The sequence below is a fragment of the Micropterus dolomieu genome, linkage group LG21 (assembly GCF_021292245.1).
Source record: "Micropterus dolomieu isolate WLL.071019.BEF.003 ecotype Adirondacks linkage group LG21, ASM2129224v1, whole genome shotgun sequence".
NCBI classification, from domain to species: domain Eukaryota; kingdom Metazoa; phylum Chordata; class Actinopteri; order Centrarchiformes; family Centrarchidae; genus Micropterus; species Micropterus dolomieu.
In genome coordinates this window covers 6,470,548-6,495,263 of record NC_060170.1, presented here as the reverse complement: position 1 = coordinate 6,495,263, position 24,716 = coordinate 6,470,548, and the positions used below count along the sequence as shown (strand labels likewise).

Sequence of the window (24,716 nt, the reverse complement as noted above, 5' to 3'; positions counted from 1 at the left end):
ACAGAGTTTTTGAGTTGGTATTTTTATTAAAATATTCTGTACGTGCAAATACCAATTAGGCCTATCTGCCTAAAATTGTAGGCTACTGTGCATGTCGCTGTTTACTTTGCAACGACTCCCAGTATTTTTCCCGCCAGTTTCCCGCCACCAATGTCCCGTGTTACATTCAGAAACAGTCCCATCTCATTATTGGTGCATGCAAAAAAAATCTGGTCTGATTCTTTGTCTGCATTTCTTTATTCTTTTGTCAAATCTTCTGTAGTCTAACTACTGAATAGACCATCTGCTTCATGTTTACACCGGCACGCATATGCCCAGTGTACCTGAACGGCCAATAGATGTTCGTTTTCAGTCGTTGTAATGTAGACGGAGATTAGCTCTGATACGCAGCTAAAACACTGGTGTGGACGGAGATCTTATTCGTTTTAATTCTCCATTTGTAAACTAAAACGGAGTAGTGTGGTTGGGGCCTAAGGCTATGGGCCAGTGACACACCTGGCAGTGTCAATGGCCAGCAAATGTGAGTTTCACAGGGGGGGTTTGTTTTGACATGCACTGTTTAGAGCACTCTGGTGGTAGGGACTTTTCATTTGAAAACCAGGGTCAGGGATCCTTGGGAGTACTTGAGGAGCTACTCTAGGTGGGTCTTACAGAGTTCCCGTACATATGGAATTACTGTGTGGAGAGACAGTCTCTTTGAGACAAGGCCGTTGAAACCGTTCAAATCGCTGATAATCAGTGAATGCATGGGACACTTAATGGTGTGGCTTAAAGAGGTATTCACATCAATTTCCTCAATGGGGTCAATATGGAAAATGCAAGTGTGTGGAGAGATACCTCTCTTGGTTCTCAGACTGGGGCACAGTCAGAGAACCAAGGTTACAATGTTCACCAACAGAAACACACACATTAGTAAGTGTGACTTCCAGCAGTAGTCCAGCAGCTCATTTAGTATCCCGCTGCTGATTTTTGGTTAAATTCAGTTTGCGGACAGAAAATGTCACAAAGTGAAAAAGACCTTTAGCACCAAAACACAAAGATCTACTCTACAAGACAAATAATGAAGAGAAAAACACTATTCATGAATTACATTCCTTACAGGAAGTTTAAAACAGAAACTGTTGGGGTCAGTTTTCTCTGAGAAATTGTCATTGTGCAATTTCTCATTTTTAAACATTAAATTAGCATAAAAATGTCTGTTATATCATATATTGTTTAAAAGAAGTCTATGGAAGCCCAGAGAGAACATGCATGTAAATAACTGTTTTTTTATTTGGGACGATAACATTATTATTCTGTGATCATTAATAAATGGTTTTATCACCTCACTGATCAGAGATTAAGGTAATAATATTTTCTATTCTCAAGATGCATTTTGAAAAATAAAATACACAATGAAAAAACTGAATCAAAAGAGAGAAAAACAAATAATATAAAGGCTGAAAGCTTTATAACTAACAAATTCACTTTTAACCCCGCCCTATGACTTTTGGCAATGTATGTGATTGTTTCTCATGAAATAGACCCAGTCAGTTTCCATAATTGTGCCCCCATTTGGAAAACAGAAACTGCTTATCTTTTAGATTTAATGTAAAGACTAAATCTGCAAAGTAAATTAAGATAAGATAATTTAGATAAATGTGGAACTTTTCTCTGCAGTGAAGTGGAAGAAAAGTAGAAATCCTCAAGTAAGATTCCAGGATTCAGTTGCACCACCTGTTTGTAAATTTAAACTTCCCTTAGCTTAGTTATAAAGTGTTTTCTAAATGAAAATTTGTTGCCCTGCACGCACCGCTCCAGCTCAGTTATGTCCTCTGCCTCTTTCCTGTCAATATAGTTTTTAGACACCAGTCTTTTGTTGAGATTCTGTATTCTTATTGAGCAAAATCAACAGGGCTATTTATGATGAGAATTTGACACAAATCTAGCACAAGCCAACCAGGGGACTTAAGTGAAATGAGATAATGTCTGTTATGCAATGAAGCTATATGAATAAAATTTAGTTTAACTAATAGAGATCTTTCTGTGCCCATGCTGTAAAGCTGTGACTGACTGAACTTCTGACGTCGACTGAGCTGAGATAAGAAAGTTTGATCAATTTGACTAATCGAGAACGTCGGTAGAAATCACTATGTGATCTGCTTGAGCAGCCCATTATACAAAAATCAAAGCACAAGATGCTTTGTTGGCCCAATCAATATATCTGTGGACTTAAAATCATTGTGTTATCTGATGGCTTCACAACTCTGTTATTTGAACTGTGTGACCTCTAAAAATGACAACACTAATGGCCTTGCCCCTTAAATGATGAATATGGATATAAATAAAGCAGATATACCTACATTTACAACAGACTGACAGGAAATTTTAATATGTTTGCCCCCCTTATACTGAAAGTTAAGTTACAGCTGGTGATTTTACAGTTTGCATAGATCACTTTGATTGGATGCTGCTACAGATGGTTCCTAGCAAAGATTTACAAATCACTAAAGTCATTACTAGACAAGACATTTCTTACCTCAAATGTTAAATCAGTGATTTGAAACTAGTTAGTATTTATTACGCTCTTAGAGACTTTAAACACAAACTTAGTCATGGATTTACAAATAGCTGGTGCACCCCAATCTAGAAGCTCTAAACTTACTAAGGTTTCAGAAAGTAAAGAGTAAATGTACTTAATCCTGGAGCATTAACCCACATCCATTAATTCTAACATGAATATTTGCCTCAATAATTTGAAAAACTTTAAATCAAGCTTCATTTAGACTAAAAGAACCCGGCCTGTTTTTACTCTAATCAGGTTATAATTGAATTATTTAAGTCACATGTAACTTTGAGCTTTATTCTTCTGTAGCGTTGCCTGTTTGCAGAATTCATCTCAGTAGCTGCAAGAAACAAAAGAACAATACAATCAAACCACTGATAGAGAAAGTATTGATTTTTAAATACAGATAATGTTATGTCCTGTTGTTTCCAGTTTTAAAATCTACTCTTGTTCTTCTTTTCCATAGTAACTAAAGGAACCACAAGGTTTAAGGAAGTTGTGAAATATTCTTATGTCTGTATTTATCCAGATTCACAGTTGTTTTCTAAAGAACAGGCAACTGAGTTACATCTGTGGAATATTTAATACACAGTACATGGGTCTCTGACTTGTAGGACTGCTGGGGCCCATATACAGGTGCTGGTCATATAATTAGAATATCATCAAAAAGTTGATTTATTTCAGTAATTCCATTCAAAAAGTGAAATTTGGATATTATATTCATTCATTACACAGAGACTGATAAATTTCAAATGTTTATTTCATTTAATTGTGATGATTAAAACTGACAACTAATGAAAATCCCAAATTCAGTATCTCTGAAAATTAGAATATTACTTAAGACCAATACAAAAAAAGGATTTTTAGAAATGTTGGCCAACTGAAAAGTATGAACATGAAAAGTATGAGCATGTACAGCACTCAATACTTAGTTGGGGCTCCTTTTGCCTGAATTACTGCAGCAATGCAGCGTGGCATGGAGTTGATCAGTCTGTGGCACTGCTCAGGTGTTATGAGAGCCCAGGTTGCTCTGATAGTGACCTTCAGCTCTTCTGCATTGTTGTGTCTGGCATATCGCATCTTCCTCTTCACAATACCCCATAGATTTTCTATAGGGTTAAGGTCAGGCGAGTTTGCTGGCCAATTAAGAACAGGGATACCATGGTCCTTAAACCAGGTGCTGGTAGCTTTGGCACTGTGCACAGGTGCCAAGTCCTGTTGGAAAATGAAATCTGAATCTCCATAACGTTGGTCCGCAGCAGGAAGCGTGAAGTGCTCTAAAACTTCCTGGTAGACAGTTGCATTGACCTTGGACCTCAGAAAACACAGTGGTCCAACACCAGAAGATGACATGGCACCCCAAACCATCACTGATTGTGGAATCTTTACACTGGACTTCAAGCAACGTGGATTCTGTGCCTCTCCTCTCTTCCTCCAGACTTTGGGACCTTGATTTCCAAAGGAAATACAAAATTTACTTTCATCAGAGAACATAACTTTGGACCACTCAGCAGCAGTCCAGTACTTTTCATTTTTAGCCCAGGCGAGACACTTCTGATGCTGTGTCTTGTTCAAGAGTGGCTTGACACAAGGAATGCGACAGCTGAAACCCATGTCTTGCATACGTCTGTGCGTGGTGGTTCTTGAAGCACTGACTCCAGCTGCAGTCCACTCTTTGTGAATCTCCCCCACATTTTTGAATGGGTTTTGTTTCAGAATCCTCTCCAGGGTGCGGTTATACCTATTGCTTGTACACTTTTTTCTACCACACCTTTTCCTTCCCTTCGCCTCTCTATTAATGTGCTTGGACACAGAGCTCTGTGAACAGCCAGCCTCTTTAGCAATGACCTTTTGTGTCTTGCCCTCCTTGTGCAAGGTGTCAAAGGTCGTCTTTTGGACAGCTGTCAAGTCAGCAGTCTTCCCCATGATTGTGAAGCCTACAGAACTAGACTGAGACCATTTAAAGGCTTTTGCAGTTTTGAGTTAATTAGCTGATTATGGTGTGGCACCAGGTGTCTTCAGTATTGAACCTTTTCACAATATTCAAATTTTCTGAGATACTGATTTGGGGGTTTTCATTAGTTGTCAGTTATAATCATCAAAATTAAAAGGAATGAACACTTGAAATATATCAGTCTGTGCGGAATGAATGTATACATTATACAAGTTTCACTTTTTGAATGGAATTACTGAAATAAATCAACTTTTTCATGATATTCTAATTATATGACCAGCACCTATACTAGTGATGGCGAAATGAAGCTCCATGAAGCATTGCTTCATTTGCTCTAGTGTGCCATCAAGTGGACAATAAATGTAAAACTGGCAGAGTGATTATAATGGCACTATGGCTTTGGTGTGTGAAGCTTTGAATTGAAGAAATGAATGAATGATGTTTGTGATGCCAATACATAAATGATGAACTTATTATTATGGTGTCTGTCTTTACGATACAATGACAGGGTCAAAAGGGAACGTGGAAACAAGGGAGATGGTTATGATGTGAATGTGCTTATGTTACTTGGTTTGTGACTTTAGATAATACAGACAATATTTTATTCATTTTTATTAAAAAATAATTCTTCCACAGTGCTGTGCTTCAGGTGTTTTCTTTTTTTTGGAGATGATTTAACCTGCTTTAGAAAATTATTATTAGGTTAATTTGGGATAAGTTTAATTCTTACATAACCCACAAAATGTAAAAAAACAAAAAAAAGTCTCTGCACTTTCTTGCAGCCGCTAGTCTTATTCAACTAAAAATTTCCTCTGTTTCATCACAGTTTTTTAAGTTATTTCATCAAAGCAATTCTGACAGAAGTTGATCAAATATTTCAGTCATTTAAAATAAGCTGTAGATGTAATTGAACACAATTAGATTGTGTTCAATTACAAGTCCACAAAATGTTAAGAAGAGTCCATTGCATTTTGCTGCTCATTTCGAAACGCACGCCAAACTATATAACTACTATATTAAATGGGCAATATGTAGTTTTTCAATGAAATCACTTTTTTTTGTCAACAGGCTGTAACCTCACATAGAAATGAACCACACGCCTGTTTTCTCTTGTTGCTTGGAACAGTAGTTACGTACTGTAACTCCATATTCTATGAGTATAGGCACAGCCCTCTAAGGCTATCACTATCGGGTTTTCCCCTCCGCGCACCTGCACGGCACTGAGAAAAGTTGTCTACGCCCACCCACAGCGTGGGCCTCTCCTACGTCCACACCTTGTATATATTAGTGACATCTGGCCTTCGGCTCCCAAAATGCCTTTTCTTCAGCACTGAGAACCAAGGTCCAGTGAGGCCTAAAACTTAGAGGGCTGCCCCTATACTCATAGAATCTGTAACTACCGTTCTATTTCATATAGCCTTCGCCCTCTAAGGCTATCGCTATCGGGTTAGAGGCAAAGCAGGATGAGTCAACGCCTCACTGACCCATACGGTACGACCAAGCACAAAACCCACCTGCCCAGAGCCATAAATGAGCCACCTAGTCACCGGCTGTCCGCTTGTGCTAGTGCTATCCTGTCGACGTGCGCACAAGCACCGATGGCGTGACATGGGAGGCAGGGGACCAACCAATGTATAATAGTCGGGGAACTGGATGGGTCGCCCAGCACCTGTACAGAAGCAGGCGGGGTCTCAACAGCGACCGCATCAGCTGCGCACATAGCAGGGCCAAATGTGAGCAGTGGCCGTTCCCCCCAACCGTCCCGTGGGAGAGGGCGCACCACACACTCACAAGGGAAAAATCACTCAGCCAAAACACTCAGTACTGAGTGAGTCAGCGAGAAACAGACATCCCAAAGGTAGAAACGGACGAAAGAGCACGGGGACGACCAGGGAGCCGCTGTGCATATGTCGTCCACCGTCATTCCACCGTGCAACACCACAGAGGACGAGGCGCCTCTCATGGAGCGCGCCCTGATGCATATAGGCCTGTAAAATAGCCACGACCCATGGTGGAACTGCCTCAAAAGGGCAGGGATGCCGTCCGTGGGGGTCAGCAACCTACGTGTTCCACCGAACAGGAGAGCTTAGCACCTGGTGGGGGGAAAAGAGGGCCCTCCGCGCTTCCCTGCTTGGGCCACATCGTGAGAGACTTTCACACACAGTCAGAGGGGTCTGTTTGGGTGTCCTCCCGTGTGAAGCAGGAGAGACCACACGAGGCAGCGTAGTCGCCCTCGTGGGTCCACTGCCGTACCACATCCCTGGTGGGGGGAGGGAGGCAGAGGCAGACACAGTCGCCGGGGGGGGCGCATGAGGAGGGGCAGCCACACCCGTGAGCCCGTAACCATGCCGCTCCCCCGACGAGGGGGGAGGGCAGGGACAGGCAAAAGAGGAAATGGTCTGCCTGCGACATCGGAGCCAGGCTGCGTGAAAGCCATCCTGCAGCCTGTCCGTGTTATGCCACTCCCCTGGTGAAGGAGGGAGGCAAGGGAAGAGGTTGGGGGACGTGTACATGTGGGCTCAGGCCAGCCACCTGACCATGTCAGGGAGGGGGGCAAGGGGAGAGAGACTTGCGTATTGTGTGGAGCGGCGATAGGATAACACTACACGCAGGGTTGTGTGTAGTGCTATCCTGTCCGCATGAAGTGTAATGACCGCTTCGAGGGCTCATATGACACAGCCTGCCTTCTGTGAACCAAGGGGAACCCCTGTACGCACAGAAGGACCGTGCCAGTGATTATGCACGAGCTTGCAGCCGGGCACTGCCGGGGGAATGTGCGTAATGTTCACAGCATCACACACTGCCCGGTAGATTTCTTCTTCTGAAAAATATCTGTATGGGTGTGTATGTGTTCTGTCCACACGAAGCGAAACGTCCACAGTTGTGGGCTCATACACAGTTTCTGTGGGGAGGAGTGTGTGAAGGGACCTCTGGTCGTGAACAGAGAGTGTACTGCTTGTTGCTTTGAGCTTCAAGCTGCAGATTAGCAACTTGGCTAATGGCAGCTGGCTCACACAGCTTTTTTTCGACCCATAGCTTATCAGTGGTCTGCTCTGACCGACGAGGATCAGCCAGCAGCAATGAAACCGGTTGCTAGATGTCATTAGCCACAGCTAATGTGGTGCAACGTGGACACATGGGGTCTCCCTGGTCGGCTGATCTAGGGACAGACCGTATGTCAGCTACACGTTAGCTACCTGTTAGCTTAACGTTAGCCTGATGGTAGCATCCTTGTAGCATAACAATCGCTTGCAACATAGCAACGTCGAGGTCGGCGTCACCGGAGGTTGGAACGGGGGAAGCGGGGAGCCGCTGGGGGATTCCTGTTCATCCGATAGCAACAGGTCGAGGGCTTCGTCAAGAGAGTGGGTAGACCACCACACCACCTCATCTTCACCGGCAAAATGATCCGCCCAGCGCTACTTCTCTTCAGGGGAGAGAAGGTCGCAGAACGAGCAGCGTGAGCCGGGGTGAGCGCTCGGCCGGCGTGCTACGGTCCGAGGCACAACCCAGCATCGGGGATGGAAGTCCCCCAGCAGGACGAAGGCCGTGTCACGGACGCCACACACCCGTACTGATGTAGCAGCGTCCCGCTAGAAGACATCGCTCTTCTTTTCCGACAGGAAATCTTCTGCTCTTTAGACAGCTCAGTGCTGAAGAAAAATGGGAGCCGAAGGCCAGGTCTCACCATTGTATGTATACAAAGTGCGGACGTAGGAGAGGCCCACGCTGTGGGTGGGCGTGGACAACTTCTCTCAGTGGGTAAACCCACTAGCGATAGCCTTAGAGTGCGAAGCCTATACGAAATAGAACAGCCACTATTCTGCTTCTTATGTGAAGGAATCGGCTCGGATTTTCTATATGCACACTCCTGAGCCTCTGGCTCACAGCGCAACACAGACTTCAACACAAACTCCACATAAAGATTAAAAACAATAACAAAGTTTAATGTGCTGAAGCTCATGCCCTTCAAGCCAAATGAGAATGAAATTGATGTCGGGTGAAAACACTGTCAACATCAGAAAGACTTGAGTCATAGAGAGACCTCCGCTTTGTTTTGGAACTGACAAAACCAATTGGACAGGTAAACTAACATTACTGCAAGCATGTGAAACATATTGTGATGTTGTGCTTTAGATGACTCAAGGTAGATAATGCCAGCTCGCCGGCTAACACCAACAAGTTGCTAACGTTATCCCTGCATTGCAAAATACTAGCCTCTAACTTAGTTGTATGGCTTTCCACATTACTTCAACAGCTAACGCAACCCTTATTACTATCCTGTGCCAAGCAGGCGCAGCCAGCTAACATTTCTACAGATATGCCGCTGTTTGCTTTGTGACATAAAATTTAGATTTATTATTGTTTTACTGACACTCAGGTACACTCCACCGTCTCAGTCTCTGTAACTTACGTGACCCAAATAATTTACAATAATGCAACTTAACGGTGCATGACAACAACACAGAGGAAGACCCATTCACTACAGCAATGTTACTTACTGCGGTTGGCAACAATCTTATTTAGAATCATCGAGTTCACTAACCATTTTGTTAACATCTAAAACATTTAGCTGTGCTCACATTGCTGAGTCTGCGGTGAAAGATAAATAACGCAGGCAGGTGAGATAATGCCAATGTATTACTTCTTCTAAATGCACTCAATGTAATATTATCATGGAACGAGCAGTAAGTTTCCAGCATGTTGTGTGAAGCTGTCACTTGGTGAGTCTGTCAAAGTGCATCGGATTTTGCTCGCTCATGAGTTTGAGCGTTTTTAAAACTAGCAATTTATAAAACTACCACTGAAAACTACATATAGCCACTTTAACTGTGATAACAACCAGCCAGAAGTGAGTGATGTTACAGAAAGAGTTTGATCAGAGATTATGTCTGAATTTTAATTGTCATTTTCATATTCACAAATCTGAATAAGTATGTTTTAATGTGATTTAATAAAACATACATCTCAAATCTGTAAGGTGAAGCTGAATTGATCAGTGATCACAATCATTGACACTCCCTCTGTCTCTGCAAAAACAGTAAACCTGCAATAAAGCTTAAAGTAATAAGTGAAGAAGAGTTTCCTACGATGTCATGGTGCATCCAGAGACGTGAGCAGCAGTGCCGGTGTACTGGACATCACAACGAACCACGTTGTTATTAAAGTTGGATTCTGGAACCTGCTGCCTGGGGTTTACAGTCACCTGCCAAGATATCACAACATTATATCGTCATTAGTACATGAAGTCAGTTCTCCTGAAGCTAATGTTTAAAGGATGTATTAGGTATAAATTTATTAACCAAGGCTCAGTAAAACAGCCGGACACTAGATTTTATCAAACGTTACTCACTTGTTGGGGACTATGTGGATTAATCCACATTTTGTGCATTTTTCTGGTGACTTTATTTTTAAAAAACACCCCAAATGCTTGGTAGCTACCAGACCTTGAGGATGTATTTTCCAGGGGTGACGTCAGTGATGTCGATCCACTGGCAGTCAATGTCAGCATTGTAGGTGTCATAACAACCTGGACTCAAACCCTGTATACACACACGCATAAAAAAACTAATTAACACACTCCAGTACAATGTTCATATCTAAATGGTTATATGCTTATTTAGTACATTTTTATTGATGTTTGAAAATAACTTATGTTCTTCTATACCTTTATTCTAACATAGCGTTGCACAGAAGAATGAAGCACACACATTTTAAAACGTGTGCTCTATTCCTTTCCTCACACCCTTGTTTGTGGATCTACTGTGTCATATTTGGGGACCAAAATTTTTAATCAGTTGATTAGAGTTAACATGTCTAATGGGGACAACACTGATATCGTCAAATGTTTTGTTCAAGTGTCCACATGTTCAGTATATGCCAAAATGTTTTTTGTATTCATAGGTTAATAAGCCTTCAAGAAATGAATGCAGGTCAATAACTTAAGCAGACAAGTGTGTGTGTGTGTGTGTGTGTGTGTGTGTGTGTGTGTGTGTGTGTGTGTGTGTGTGTGTGTGTGTGTGTGTGTGTGTGTGTACCTGAGTGTGTGAGGTGCAGGCGAAGCGGCGGTAGTATCCCGGGTCACAGGAAGTGTCCTCCAGACAAAAGCTTGCCTTGTGACCCTCGGCGACCTGCCTCTGAGAGTGGGGGTCCAGCAGCTCATACAGGCTGAACTCGTCCATGCTGTGGAAGTGACTGAACAACAATACAAAAGACAGAAAGTTTACAAACCCTTTCATTTAACAAAGGACTCCTGTAAGTGTTAAACTGCTCCTGCTAGCTACTACTAGCTACCTACTTATGACAGCTGTGCCACTCCCAGGCATATCGAGGTTTACTGGGCAGGAAGTCAGCTGTTCCCTGGTTCTTCACCCTTTGAGGAAACCTCAACAAAACTCTGGTGTCATAATCCTGAGAGTAAGTAGAGGAACTGGAGGAGGAGAGGAGAGGAGGCAAGGAGATGGAGAAGTCAAGGAGAGGAGAGGAATCAAGGAGATGGGAGGAGAGGAGAAGAGAAGGGAGGGGATGAAGAGAGGAAGATGGGAGGAGAGGAGAAGAGAAGGGAGGGGATGAAGAGAGGAAGATGGGAGAGGAGAGAAAACAATAGCAGAGCAGAGGAAAGGAAAGTGAAGCAGACAGGGATAGAAGAGGAAACAGGATGACAATTTGCAGGTGAATATTTAAATACATGTTAATATTTTCAAAATCCAATTAACTGGGACCTGAATGTTACCAAATGTAAAAGGCAAAATAAAGAACAAACTTATAGTAAAGTATCAGTGGTCTGTGGTTGGAACAGTCCTACGACAGCCACAGACACATTTCAGTGTGTAATATTTCTGAGGATCTACTGACAGAAATGTAATATAATCCATGTGATCCATAACTATGTTTTCAGTGGTATATAAAGACCTTACATAATGAACCATTATGTTTTTATTACCTTATTACCATTTCTATCTAAATACACCACAGGTCCTCGCCATGGAAGTTGCCATGTTGCGGCGCCATGTTTCTAATAGTTAGTTTGCTGTCCATGTAGAGTCAACTAGATGTCTGCGTGTTGTTTATATGCTCTGATAATGCTAATCCAACACATCTTTGTAGTAGCGTCCATGTTGATTCCAGATCTCGACTTAATATCTCATGAACACACCCTGAACTCGGGAAATGGGAGCATCTGAGTAGCATGTGAACAAGCTGGTGGTTGCAATTTGCAACCCTTACCACTAGATGTCACTAAAACTTACACACTAAACCTTTAAATTGTTTTCCCCGGAGCATTAAATTTATTGATTGCTGTTGGTTAAGTAAACAGAATTTTAACAAATATCATAATAGGAGACCTATTATGCTTTTCAACATTTTATGACATATCTACAATGTTACAGTGTTGGATGTTCAAATCCCTGTGAGCATAAACCTCAGATTTCCTCCTGTTATGAACATTTTGTTTTAAACTGCTTTTTGTACCAAGGGCTACGTAATACTGAGCCAGACGGAGCCGTTGTTCCATATATGCCATTTGCCCCGCACAGTAACAGCACAGCAACGCTCAGTCTGGCTGTTCCACCCAGCGACAACAACAGCCTGGTAACATGCTTCAGGTCTTGGCCAATCAGAAGACAGTGGGCTTTGAGAGGGGGGCCTTAAAGAGATAGGAGCATCTACAGCTTGTTTCAGACAGAGGCTGAAATGAAGGCCTACATGACGAGTATGTATAAGAAAAAATAATATTTTTTTTAACTTTGAATCATGCAAAGCTGCCATACAGGAGTCACAGAACTATAATATAGTACTGGAAAAGCAGTAGGGGAGAGCCGGGACGATTGAAACGCGGGGTGAATGAACCACAGTGATTTTCTCGGAGCCCATACAAGTCTAATATGCCAAACTACCTCAGCACATACAGTCCACAGTACTTAACAGATCCGGGAAAAATCCAGTGGATACGTCACACTTTCGCGGAGTTATGTGAAAGAAGCTGTTTTCAATCGCGGAAAGTAAATTCACTCAAGCGATCATTTTTTGTGTTTATTGACGAGTTGTGTTTATTGTTTCATGTGTCATGGTCATGATCATATGAAAGATTAGTTAGTACTTTAACTGTAAACTTTAAATGTCAAAGTTTTGCAGTTTAGAAGCTAGTGAAGTTTAAACGTCAAGAGTCACTGTCCCAACACGCAGCCATTCTACCTTATTTTGATACGGCGGGAGGGGGGCAGATTACACTAGGCTGCAGGGTGGACCACCAGGATACTCACAGCCAAATAACAGGGTCTTCACAGTAGACCAGGAAAACAGGCTGCAGATGTACATAAAAAGGCAGCCAATATCTGATCCAAATGTGCATTAGCTGTTAGATTTTCTAGTTAGCTAGCAAATTATATTTATACTGTTTTTATTAAGAAAAAGGGCATAATGAGTTTGTAATTACGTATTAAAAAGAGCAGTGTCAAGCTTTCTAAATAAAAACAAGAATAACTTAAACTATTTAAATGTATATCGTTGTGTTTCTTCCGTCCCACCCCCGTGTTTCATCCGTCCCGCACAGTAGGGACGAATGAAACAATGCGCACCTTTCCTTCAAAGTGAAATTATACTGAAGTCGTTCCACATTTTAACAAGATAACACCTGGTATTGATAGAACACAAACGTGAGTTGTTGATGACAGCAACAAATGATTTCTGTCTGCAACGTTATATTTTAAAATTATGTTTATCTGAAAAGTTTTTCATTCGTCCCTGCTCTCCCCTACAAAAGGTCTCCTTTAAGCTTTTAGGATGATCTTTTTTGCCTGTCTCAATGTAATTAAATGCTTTTTAAAATAAGTATTTCACATTCAGTTAAACAGTATCAGAAAAGATCATAGTGGAGCATACTGATCATCTGATACCAGCGATCAATGACACCGTTTTAAAGTCTCGCTTTCTACAATATCTGAGCAGCTGCTGTATGATTAAGGTTAAAAAAAGATTGTGCATATGGTATGGTTATGGTTAGCCAAAACTCTCGAACCTCCCTCATCAAAGTCAATTCAGGAAGTGGCAAAGTACTTTGTTTTTTCACAGTTAGTACTTCCCACTTCGTGAAACTCCACAACATCCCTCCATCTAAAATTGAAATGTGTCTGATAAAAGTCTATAGGCATAAAAAGTCATCTCAGCCTTACGAGGCGAGGCAGTTCTCCTCAGCAGCACAGCGGAGGTTGTACATGGGTACTCTCTGGACATAGGTGGCGATCTGGATGTAGTATGGATCAGGAACCAGATCAGGGAGACCTACAAACAGGACAAGAACACAGAACACATTCAGATTATAGCTGTTATGGAGCAAATCAGTGAGAGGGAGCTCTCTGGTCTCTCTGAGCAAAGCAAACAGTTAACCCTCTTACTGGCCCCAGCTGATTTCAAGAGTTATTCACACAGGTGCAGAACAGGCATGCTGGTTCTCACCGGGCGTCTCTGCTGGAGACATAAGGTTCAAGGTACTTGCATCCATTTTATGCAACTTAGAAACTATACTTTTCTGTTGTCTTTAGTTACTGGTTAGTCTTCAGATTAAAAATTTTCATCCCCTTCCAGTCCAGTGAAAACCATGTATCTCCACATGTTTGTGATAAAATGAAGAATGAGGTGTTCCTTTATGGGTTGAGAAAATTGTCCTCCTTTCTAAAGGTGGAGTAAGCAATTCTGGAGAAATCCAACAACATGACAAATACCATGATGTAGAGCTAACAATGACACAGCAAGTATTGTAACAAACATTGGCTAAATTGTGGGTTTGCATTCTGACGCTACAGTTCATGCTGCAAAGCCAGCATGCAGAGAGGACAAGATGGTTCCAGATCCAAACAGCGATGCTCACAGCTCTCCTGCTAGTATAGCTAACATCAAAACAACAGCATGTCTTGGCAAGTTATTTAATGTTAGATGGCTGGAACGGCTGCAATAGAGTTGTGTGGCGGAGTGCGGGACTGCATTGTTTCCCATTTATAGAACCCGTGCTGTGTGTGTGACAAAAACACATACGATTAGTATCACTTTCCCTATCTGTAAGCTAAATTAACTATTTAAACCCCCTTACATCAGCTGGAAAATGCATCATCACAAAGCTGAAAATTTCTTATGTTTACAGGTCATGAAAAGTTGACATTTTACAGATATGTGGTTCTCACACACACACACACACACTACAAACATGATCTTATGGGATATGGTGCATTGCTGTAGATTAAACTACCAAAAAGTGTATAAAGTAGTTAAAATGAGCTCAATCTTAAACATCTACAGCAATAAAATGCAACATACACATGCAGCAGAAATATTAATTCAACAAAATACTGAGGTGACAGTGAACATTTTACTGCACTATTAGTACTTTTAGTTTGATACTTTCAGTACATTTCAATGATAATACTTCAATACTTTAAGTTAAGGGAGGTTAAGAATGCAGGACTTTTTTCATAATGGGGTGGCTGTGGCTCAGGAGATAGAGCGGGTTGGCCGTTAACCGGAACGTCGGCGGTTCAATCCTGGCTCCCCCAAGCTACATGTCAAAGTGTCCTTGCCAGCCAGGCGGCTGTTCCGCCAGCGTATGAATGTGTGTGAATGGTAAATGCAGATGTAGTGTAAAAGTGCTTTGATTGGTTGAAAAGACTAGAAAGGCGCTATACAAGTACGGAGCATTTACATAATGTGGTATTAATACTAAAAGGATCATAAAAGGTCTTCCATCGGTTGTTGTTACTTATTTGAGTTCAGCTTGGTGTGTCAGAGACATTGTCTTGGTTAGTCAGCCTCTTGTGCTCATACCATACACTGTAAACCCGAATTCACTAACAGGACAAGCCAAGTTAGAGGTGGTTTATGTGATCATGTTTATGAGGAGGGGTCGAGAGGGAACTGATGAAAGGGGTCGAGGGGAAAGGGATGAAAGGAGTTTAGGGAAGGTGGATGAGAGGGTCGTATGTGCTACTGAGAACCCGGGGGTCGAGACTCAGGGTGGGGACTCGTCTCTGTAGAGGCTTGCTGTGGAGCAGCTGATGGATCGTCCACCCCAAGTTATTGTGCTAGGCTGTGATGTCGCGGAGATCATTGCGGATGTAACTGAGGAATGCGTGGGAGGACCATCGGCCGAGGATTTTTATGGTGTGGTCCGGAATGCCTTGGCTGGCAGCGGAGGAAGCAGCTCCGATGCAGCAGGAGTAGACTAGACGGAGATGGTGATGGAACCAGAATCGTGTGCCGTGGGTCTTGCGGGGAGGCATGGAAGTGTAGTCTGCAGTTGATGTGGTTTAGGATCGGTTCGAAAGGGCTTAGGTAGGAGTTTAGGCGGAAAATGAATATGGGATGAGAAAGGCCGAACTGGTCTGTTTTGCTCCTTTTAAGATTGAACCTGAGTGAGTCTGTGGAGTGAACGGCAATGTCGGATAGGCTTGCGTGCCGGGAAGGGTCGTAGGTAGAGGAGGTGGTGGTGAATTCTGAGCATCGTAGGAAGCCGAAGAAAGCAAGGAGGAACATAGCTTCGAGGGTAGTGTCGATCAAGGGAGATACCCGGCCCGAAGGGTCAGGATGCAGCGGGCGAGGAGGTCTGACGTCAAAGGCAAGCGTCGTCAATGGTGAGGAAGCCGTGAAGGGATGGAACTGCTGCAGATACCGAAAGCAGGTGGGAGAGGTAGGAACGACCCTGTGGAATGATGCCAATAGCGAAGTTGAGTTGACCGAGAAGTGAGAGGAGCTGGCGCTTCGTGCATCTGGTGGCGAGGAGGTAGTTGGAGATTAACAGAGATATGCGTAGGAGTTTGTCCAGGGTGATGCCGAGGAACTCGAGAGACGTGCTGGTTCCCGCGGTTTTCTCCGGGGAAAGGGGGACTCCGAGCTGGAGGAAGGCAGATTTCAGTGTGGTAAGGCCGTGTGCTGGAGGATAAGAGGAGGGCGAGACTATGAGGAAGTCGTCCAAAAGATGGATGACGTACGGGAGTCTGTGGTTATTGAGCAAGATCCAACACAAAGCTTCGGAAAGTGAGTCGAAGATCTTGGGGCTGCTCTTGCACCCAAAAGTGAGACGGACGGAGAAGTATAAGGAGCCTTTCCAGGAGACGCCAAACAAATGCCAGAAATCAGGGTGTATGGGCAAGATCTTGAAGGCGCTGGTTATGTCGGCCTTGGCTAACCATGCTCCGGGGCCGGCGAGGTGAATTAGGTTGGTGGCCTGAGCGATGGTGGCGTAGTAGATGGAAAATTCCTGGCTGGGTATTAAGCTGTTGATGCTAGGTATGGGGGGAAGATAGATCTATGATGAGTCTCTTTTTGCCAGAGTACTTGCTGGGTCACAATGTCGATAGGGCTAATCCGGTGGACAGGGAAGGGAGAATTGGTGAGGGGTCCGATCATGAACCCATCTGACACCTCCTTGGCTAGGAGCTCGTCCACGATGTCGGGTTCAGCTAGGGCGGACTGGAGGTTGTGGCAAGAGAAGGAACGGTCAGGAAAAACCTCAATGCCTGGGTGGAAACCGCAAGTGAAACCGTTGATGAGGAAGTTCACGAACTGGCGGCCAGGGATGTTCGCCAATGCGAGGTCGAGGGCAGGGATATTTATGGGTGTCTTCAGAAATTGCCTTAGTCATAGACTGGGCTTGGTGGGGTTGTGAGGACAGCAATGATGAGCATGTGTGCCACCACAGAAGGAGCAAGTGTGGCGAAAACGGGAGCCTGACATGATGCAACCAAAGTCGTTGAAGTTATTGCACACCATGCGGCCACCCTGGAAGAGCACGGGCCTGCCTCGTTTGTCCAAACTGCGAGGGGGAGGACCGAGAGCTGGTGCAGGCCTACTGGTCTGCTGGTTGTCGAAAAGTTTAGGAATGAGGGGAGGTGTGGGAGCGGCGGAACTGGGCCTAGGGACGGAGGTGGCGTTGTAACTGGGGGGGGCGGGAGGAACAGGAGCGACGATAACACAGCTGGATGCTGGGTGTGATGGGGCACCGCACAAGGTACAAGCGAGAGAGGAGCGAGCAGCAAAAACCCTGCAGTAGAGTTCGGTGTCGATGGCTCCCCAGTATGTGCCTAGGTTAAACTGGTGAAGGCAGCCGGCTGCTTGGGAAGCAAAATGGAGGTGATAAGTGAAAAACCTGGTAAATCCGAACCGCAATGCCAAGCCGGCTGCTGGGAAGATAATGGAGGTGCTATGTGGGAAACCTGGTAAATTGTGTCACGATAGAGGGAAAAGGCGAATGCGAACTCGATGGCTGTAAGTTCTCTGGAGCGAGAATGGACTGGTTGTACGAGCTGGGCTAAACCTTGCGGTGAAGAGAGCTCCCTCGGTCCGGCGGCAGGAACTGTGGATGGCAGGAATAGGAGAGCGAGGTCAATGTAAGCATCTATAGGATCGATTTAGTGAAGGTGAGACCGGTGAGGGGCGCCTGGCCGAGGGGGGGTGAAATGAGGGGTTAGCGGAAGCCAGCGTGAAGGGGCCGGTGGTCACGGGTAAGACGGGCGGTACGCGGAAGCCTGGGTTTTCTGTGGAAACAGAAAACACATTGGAGTATGGGGGAAGGGGAGGGGGAATGGAGGGGTTGGATGGCAGAGAAAGAAATGTTCGGAAGGGATGGCTGTGTTGGTAGCAGCCGAAGGAAGTGAAGAGGAAAGGATGTAGGGATGAGGGGATGTGCGTGCATGGGTAGGGAGTGCAGCCTGCTGAGACATGGATGAGAGGAAGAGGGAAAACAAATTAGAAACATCAGACAACGGGATACAGGCACAGAGGGTAATACGACCTGAGTGAAGCCAGGAGCGGACGGCCGTATGGTGGGAGGAGCCGATGTTGTGACGTCATTGGCGTGCTGTGGCCGCGCGGCACTTGTCGGAGAAGTCGGAAGTGGGTGGCTACGTGTAGCTGAGACTGAGGCCGTGTGGAGCCGAAAGAGCTGGGCCTTGTAGAGTAGAGTAGAAAACCAAGCTGGGGATGAAGGACTGTGGTCGCAACACACCGTCAAGGAGTGGGTGATGTAACGAACGGGGTAGGTAACTGCAGATCGGAAGAGGAATAGCTCGTCGTCCGAAGCAACAATGTTGATTGCTGTGGAGTCGAAGTGCTAACGTTGCGTGGGAACATTTAGAGAACTGAGACAGTGAGAGAGAGTTTGGGCGATCTTATGTATGTGAGATGTCTATGAAGATTCTCAGTCATCAAGGTCATAGTTATCCAACGAAGGTTAAAATCAAGGGCAACTGGACTTGGTTGAAGATACTGGACGTTTCGTCCCTCATCCAAAGGACTTCTTCAGTTGACTTATGTATGTGGTGGTGATTGGATTTGCAGGTGTGTGTGATGGGGCACGGGTGGTTTAATCAGTGAGGGGGAAGAGGGAGGCGTGGTCCTATTCCTGAACCTCAGTTTACATAACTCCATTAAGTTGAGAATACTGAAAATATTTGTGGAAACTGATTACATAAAAAAATTTTAAGTAGAGGTAATATTATTTTTGAGTAAACCCTAACTTCAATATAATACTTACATTTTCTAAAACCGTTCTTATTCACTGATGCATATTAAAATTCCACTGATTAATTCTTTACTCAATGAATGTTATTGTACACAACTTAAAATCTGGAGGAAATCTACTCAATAAAATTACTACAAGTCAACGTAAAATTTACAGAATGCCCATTTTTAGACTGTGCAAAAAAAGGACTATACAGCCACAGATATGGAGATTCTTCTGCCTTCAGAATAAAAAGAGAAACGTAACATAAGGCATCTCTGTTTTTCTTTAAAAAGCTGCTTTGTTTAAAGGGTGTATTTTTAGGGCTGCACAATTGATCGTAATATGGCCAAGTGAAATATCCAAATCGCAGAAGCTGCAATTTTGTGATGAAAGAAAAATGTAACAAAACAGCATTATAATGAAGGACTGTAGTATGTAGTAATGTTGTTGTATAGATGTAAGAAAATGATTGTTGCAAAAATGAGCATTCTTATTTTTTGTGGATCTTATCATAATATGTATCTAAACAACTGCAATGTGATTTTTTTTTTTTTTTTTTACCATGCAGCCCTCATTCATTTTATCTAGTGCTTATTTTTATGATATGCCTTTTGCCATGCTCAGAATGCAGGCCAAAGTGACCAAAATCAGAACTCTAGAACAACCGTCGTCTGACCAAACTCTTTGCAATGAACATGTCACCCAGTGCAGCGGATGATTCATTAATTTTTTGGGCACACACACACACACACACAATACACAGTTATTAGGGGTGGGAATCTCTAAACACCTCACGATTTGATTATGGTTCAGAGGGCTGCGATGCGATTACAAAACGATTCTCAAAGCATATTGATACATCTTTTTTTCCTATGTGATTTCTGGATAATTACTAAGTATTTAATTTGAACATTAAAATCCAAAAGAAACGTCTCCTCAATTGACCCTTCGCCAAGCCCCGCCCCCTTAGTTACTGTTAAGTAACTAAGGTAAGTCTGACAAACTGTCGGCACTGCCACTGTCTATTACTGCACTCCCCGGAGAAATATTGTCTAATTTGTTGGAAAAAGCGATCTCAGAAAGAAGCAGACAGTTTTGCAGTTGCATTATAGATTTGAAGGTTGTATTCAGGCTGTCAAACTGACTCAAACGGACGTGAAAAAAAAATGTAAGATAGAAGCTAAAACCTACCGATCACACAGTGCAAGTGAACCACTGCATCCCCCGACGATTGAGACAAAAGACAACGATATTAAGGATCAACACTGTTCTTGTACAGCTGGTAGGCCTCTATTCATTATTACAATCATTAAAAAGCAGAACAGTAGGACTTTACTACGTTACATTCAGTAGGATGTCAGCCAGCGTTAGCTCACTAATATCACATTAGGAACGATCCACAGCCGACATATTTCTGTATTTATTTTAGGTTTTGGAAAGAGAATAAATTGTACTTCTCCTTTTAACTTCTCTGGGTAACGACTGTAACTATTACAAGTGCCCCAGGAACAGCATTTGACCAGATCTTGGGAAAAAACAGCCAAAAAAAGCTAGAAAACGACTCTTTTTAGAGTCAATGGAGCGCATCCATGAAAGTGTCGGACCTCAGTTAGAGCGAGTCCTCTACTGCGCTAGCTGTGTATTTTGCTTAAAAGGACTAGTTTACATCCCTAATTTACTCTACTGGTCTGAGACCAGTAACAAAGATCGCAGATCTGCAATGTGCACACCTCAGGCTGTCCGGGTGCTGGACTTCCACACTTCAGAGAGTTCCACCTTATGTGTTCTGTGAACATTATGGTATCAATTAACACTTTTGACATTTTTGAATCATTTGGGAATAAATTCAGAATCTTCCATGTCCATATCGCGATACTTCTAAGAATCAACTTTTCTTCCACCCCTGATGGTTAGTACATCAGGTGATTGTTGGTTTGGATCCTACATGAGATTTGTTGACAATAAGAAATATAAGACATGCCATGCTACAGAAAGATAACAGCCATGCTTGCGAAATAACAGCAACAGCAGTTTATGGACTGCAGTTTGAAGGTATAATTTATGAATGGTGCGGTTTATTTTCTCTATTGCAGTGGTTCTCAAACTGGGGAAGGGACCCCATGGCGGGGCACAGTGCCACTGCGGCAGGTGCATGGATGTTGAGCAGACCTAAAGTTGCATAAATATGATTTGTGTGGTGGCATAAACAGTGCTATGAAGCAAACAAGGCTATTTTGCTAACCTGAATCTTTTTTTTTATTTCCATCAACTGGGCTGTTAATGATTGATAAAAATGAAATCCACTTTTGCAGGAGTTGGGGACTTTTTAAACTTTTTACTTTTCTAAAGGGGGGCATGACACTGCTCTAATGGAACGTTTTGGACAGCCTTTTTCAAATCCATAATAAATCCATAATCGGAGGTGTGGAAAGGCTTCATGACCTAGGTAAAACTGCAAATACACTCGTGTTTTATGTGGCCTCATGGACTCATTGGACTTCAGCTACGCAACAAACTAAAGTACAAATTGGAACTGGCTGGCGACCACTTCTCAAAGGCTCAAATAAAAAAAATAAAAAACAGTTTGAAGGAACAGTTAAGACATTGCAAGTGGACTGTGGAGCAGCAAAGACCTTCCTGTGCAACGGTCTGAATGGTCTTAGTTTCAAGTGATTGATGTCTAAATATGTTTTAACAGACTTTCAAAATGAGAGTAACAATTGCAAGAGCAGTTGCATTTTATTTTTGTTAGAGAAGGGGAGAACAGTTGTAAAGGGAGATCAATGTGAATGAGTTGGCAATAAGATGTATTGAGTGTTGTAGTATGAATACTGTATGAGGGTGAGAGAAACCAAATTAATTACATACGCCGATAAACTGTAAGCGTGTAGACAGGCACCAAATGAATGTGAAAATTTTAAGTTGGTGTTTGTGATATATTTTGCATGACATGTTGATTTCAACAAGTAGTGCTGTTCTTGAAAATGTCCATTCCTAAGCTAAAGGTGGTGCACTTTTGCACAAGCATTTCCTACATGGCATATAACATTGATTTACCGTTTATATATAGATGGTTCTTCTGGTTATGCTAATTAGAAAAGCTCTTCATTGCAAAAATTCTGTCAGTGAAATCTATTTTACTACAACTAAAACTGTAAAATTTCTAGCTGTTAATTTATGTTAATCTAGGAGTGTTAATCAAATGTGAACAATTTAGCGTCAGACAAGTTGGGATTTTAAACATTTGTGACAGTTAAGCTAATGGTTATGATAGAGTTGAAAGCTAAGGCTGGCGATTTTCTATAATTGCGAAAGACCAAAAGCAACAATGAATTTATCATTGAACAAGTAAATTCTTTAGTAAGTTTCCAAAGCCTGATATGTCTTATTCCCTTGTGCCATAGAATCCCATTGTTGTTGGATTTTTTTGATAGAATTTGTTGACAATATGAAGAACATAGAAAATCACCAGCCTCAGAGGTAGCAATCTTAGGTAAGAGTGAATTAAGCCCCATTTTCTATTTAATTCCTCTTTTGTGAACATTGTAAAACATTGTGAAGAGGATGGAAAATGTTGATTGATATGGTGATACAAATCAGTCTTTATTGGTATCCGTTATTTTGAACTCAGGCAGCTGACCAAGTTGGTGGTGCTACAGTGTAATGTTTTTTATTGGTAATAAATGAACTTTTTCACTGAACCAAAGTAGTTTGATTTGTATTTACTCAACTACACTGTGTGGAAATTGTTGACATAATCAGGTTTAGTAAGTCCATTTAAAATGACTATCATTAAACAAAGTACAGTTTAGTTGGTATTACTAAATGCAGTTGAGTAATGGATGTCCAACAGTTAAGTTAGATTTACATAAGTGAGTTAAGTCAGTATAATGAAATATCTTTATGTTGGCATTAATCATCACAGTTAAGTAAAGCCAAAGAAACAGCATTTTGTTGAATTTATGGGTGTCAGTTTAGTTAGCTGGACACTAACCTATTAATTAAATCCAAGATGACCAGATAATGTTGGAATTGCCTAAAACATTTATGTTGGTTGCACATAAGTCAGTTATGGGCATCTTAATAAAACTATTATTATTAACTAACTACAGTTAGGTGGAAATTGTTGTCATAACTGGATTAAGTAAGTCCAACAAATTATTTGTGTATCATTAAAATCGATATGAAATGATGCCTGCATTTAATGACTTTACTTGAATAATTAGCCTATGAAACAGCCATTTATGCACAAGACTTTCATGACCTTTTACAGTTTAACGCAGTATAATCTTTATATGCAGTTTGAACACCTTTGTTGAACAGAAGAAAAAAACAATATCTTTTAAAAATTTATATTATAAAAATGACTTAGTAGAGAAAATAACATTAGCTTATAATAAAACTGATTTCGGTCATGGCACATTGCCTGATGAAGGTCAGACCTATGGGGTCACATTAGGCAAGTTTTCTTTTCTTTCTGAGGATGAGATGTAACTGAAAAGAAGCGATGCGACATAAGAGAGTAAAACTTTGTTTCGTACCGTTCTGGTGGTAGCTGGTGCCGTATCCGTGTCGGGGCTGAGTCCTGGGTCTGGGTCTATAGTAGGAGTTATAGTAGTTATAATAGGGATAATAGTTAGAAGCTTTGTATGGGTCGTACGGATCATCTCCGACCATCATATCCTCCAGTCTGACCGTGGCAGAGTCTCCCTCGCTGCCGGGCGGCGGCTGCGGCGACCGTTGCTGCTGACGTATCAATGCGCGCAATTGCGCAGCACTACTGGTGGCGGGGACCCGTGGGGAGCCCCGGGACACGGCAGGGACCGTGTCGTTACCACTGCTGACAACAATCACAGGGTTATTGCGGCGAGGCAACACGGTTTGCCTCCTGCCGGACGGCCGGTACTGAGCGCCGTGACTCAGGATGCTAAAAACCTGCCCGTTATGTTGCCATGTCAACCTCCGCTGGAGCGCATCATCATTACCTGCAGCCTCCTGAGCGCGCGCCCCGTCCAGAAAACAGAGGAGCCATAAATGTGCAAAAGACAGCAAGGTGTCGAGGGAGAGTTCCTTCATTATTCGAAATAAATGATTATATTATGTTATTAATAATCTTCAAAAAGAAACTGTTTCCTTCTGCCCCCACACACAGCTGCTGATCTAAAGAGTTTCTAAAAAGTGTTTGAGCTCAGCAGCTGTACTGCTGCTGTTGTGTGAGAGAGAGGGGGGGTGGGGGGGTGGAGGAGGAGTTGACGTTTTGTAAGCTGCAGCATTTTGGATGTGGCCTTTGACTCTCATTTGGTGTTACCTTCACCCTTTTAATCAGGGTCAACAACTCAGCTACTAAATGAAAACCAGAAAGATCTCCAATAAGTTGCCATTTCTGTCAGCTTGGGGCCTATATTTGTCTCTCTGGTGCATGTAAACTGCCTCTGTGCACAATAGAGATCAACACTGATCCACAAAAATAGAAATCCTTGCCTTGGATAAAAGCTTAGGAATAAAAGTGTGTTTTAAAATATGTTTGTGCAAATAAGTGTTTAGTCTTGACTTTAGAAGAAGGCAAAAGCAGCATTTGAAGGAGGGACCTGCTCTTTTGCATTATGCAAGACTGGACCAGTGGTTTCACACATCCTGTGAGTTGAAACTGATGTTTTTTTGCTGAGGCTTTTATTTTGTATTTTTCAGGCCTCACACAATTACAGTTTATATTCCAGCCAAACCCA

At 42.7% G+C, this 24,716-nt stretch overlaps 1 protein-coding gene across 2 annotated transcripts; it reads right to left on the bottom strand.

The window, feature by feature from the left end:
- Positions 1 to 1,281: 1,281 nt before the first annotated feature.
- LOC123960262 (protein-lysine 6-oxidase-like) lies at positions 1,282 to 24,066 on the bottom strand. Of its 2 annotated transcripts, XM_046034906.1 has the most exons (7): positions 23,532 to 23,819; positions 13,673 to 13,781; positions 10,798 to 10,929; positions 10,538 to 10,694; positions 9,947 to 10,042; positions 9,590 to 9,705; positions 1,282 to 2,885 (listed from the first exon to the last, which is right to left on the bottom strand). In XM_046034906.1, the coding sequence occupies exons 1-7, from the start codon at positions 23,668 to 23,670 to the stop codon at positions 2,879 to 2,881; spliced, it is 756 nt and encodes a 251-aa protein (XP_045890862.1). In that variant the 5' UTR covers positions 23,671 to 23,819; the 3' UTR covers positions 1,282 to 2,878. The 2 variants fall into 2 exon arrangements, with proteins under 2 accessions (XP_045890862.1, XP_045890860.1); XM_046034904.1 differs by lacking the exon at positions 1,282 to 2,885 and having other exon boundaries at positions 9,435 to 9,705; positions 23,532 to 24,066.
- Positions 24,067 to 24,716: the final 650 nt, after the last annotated feature.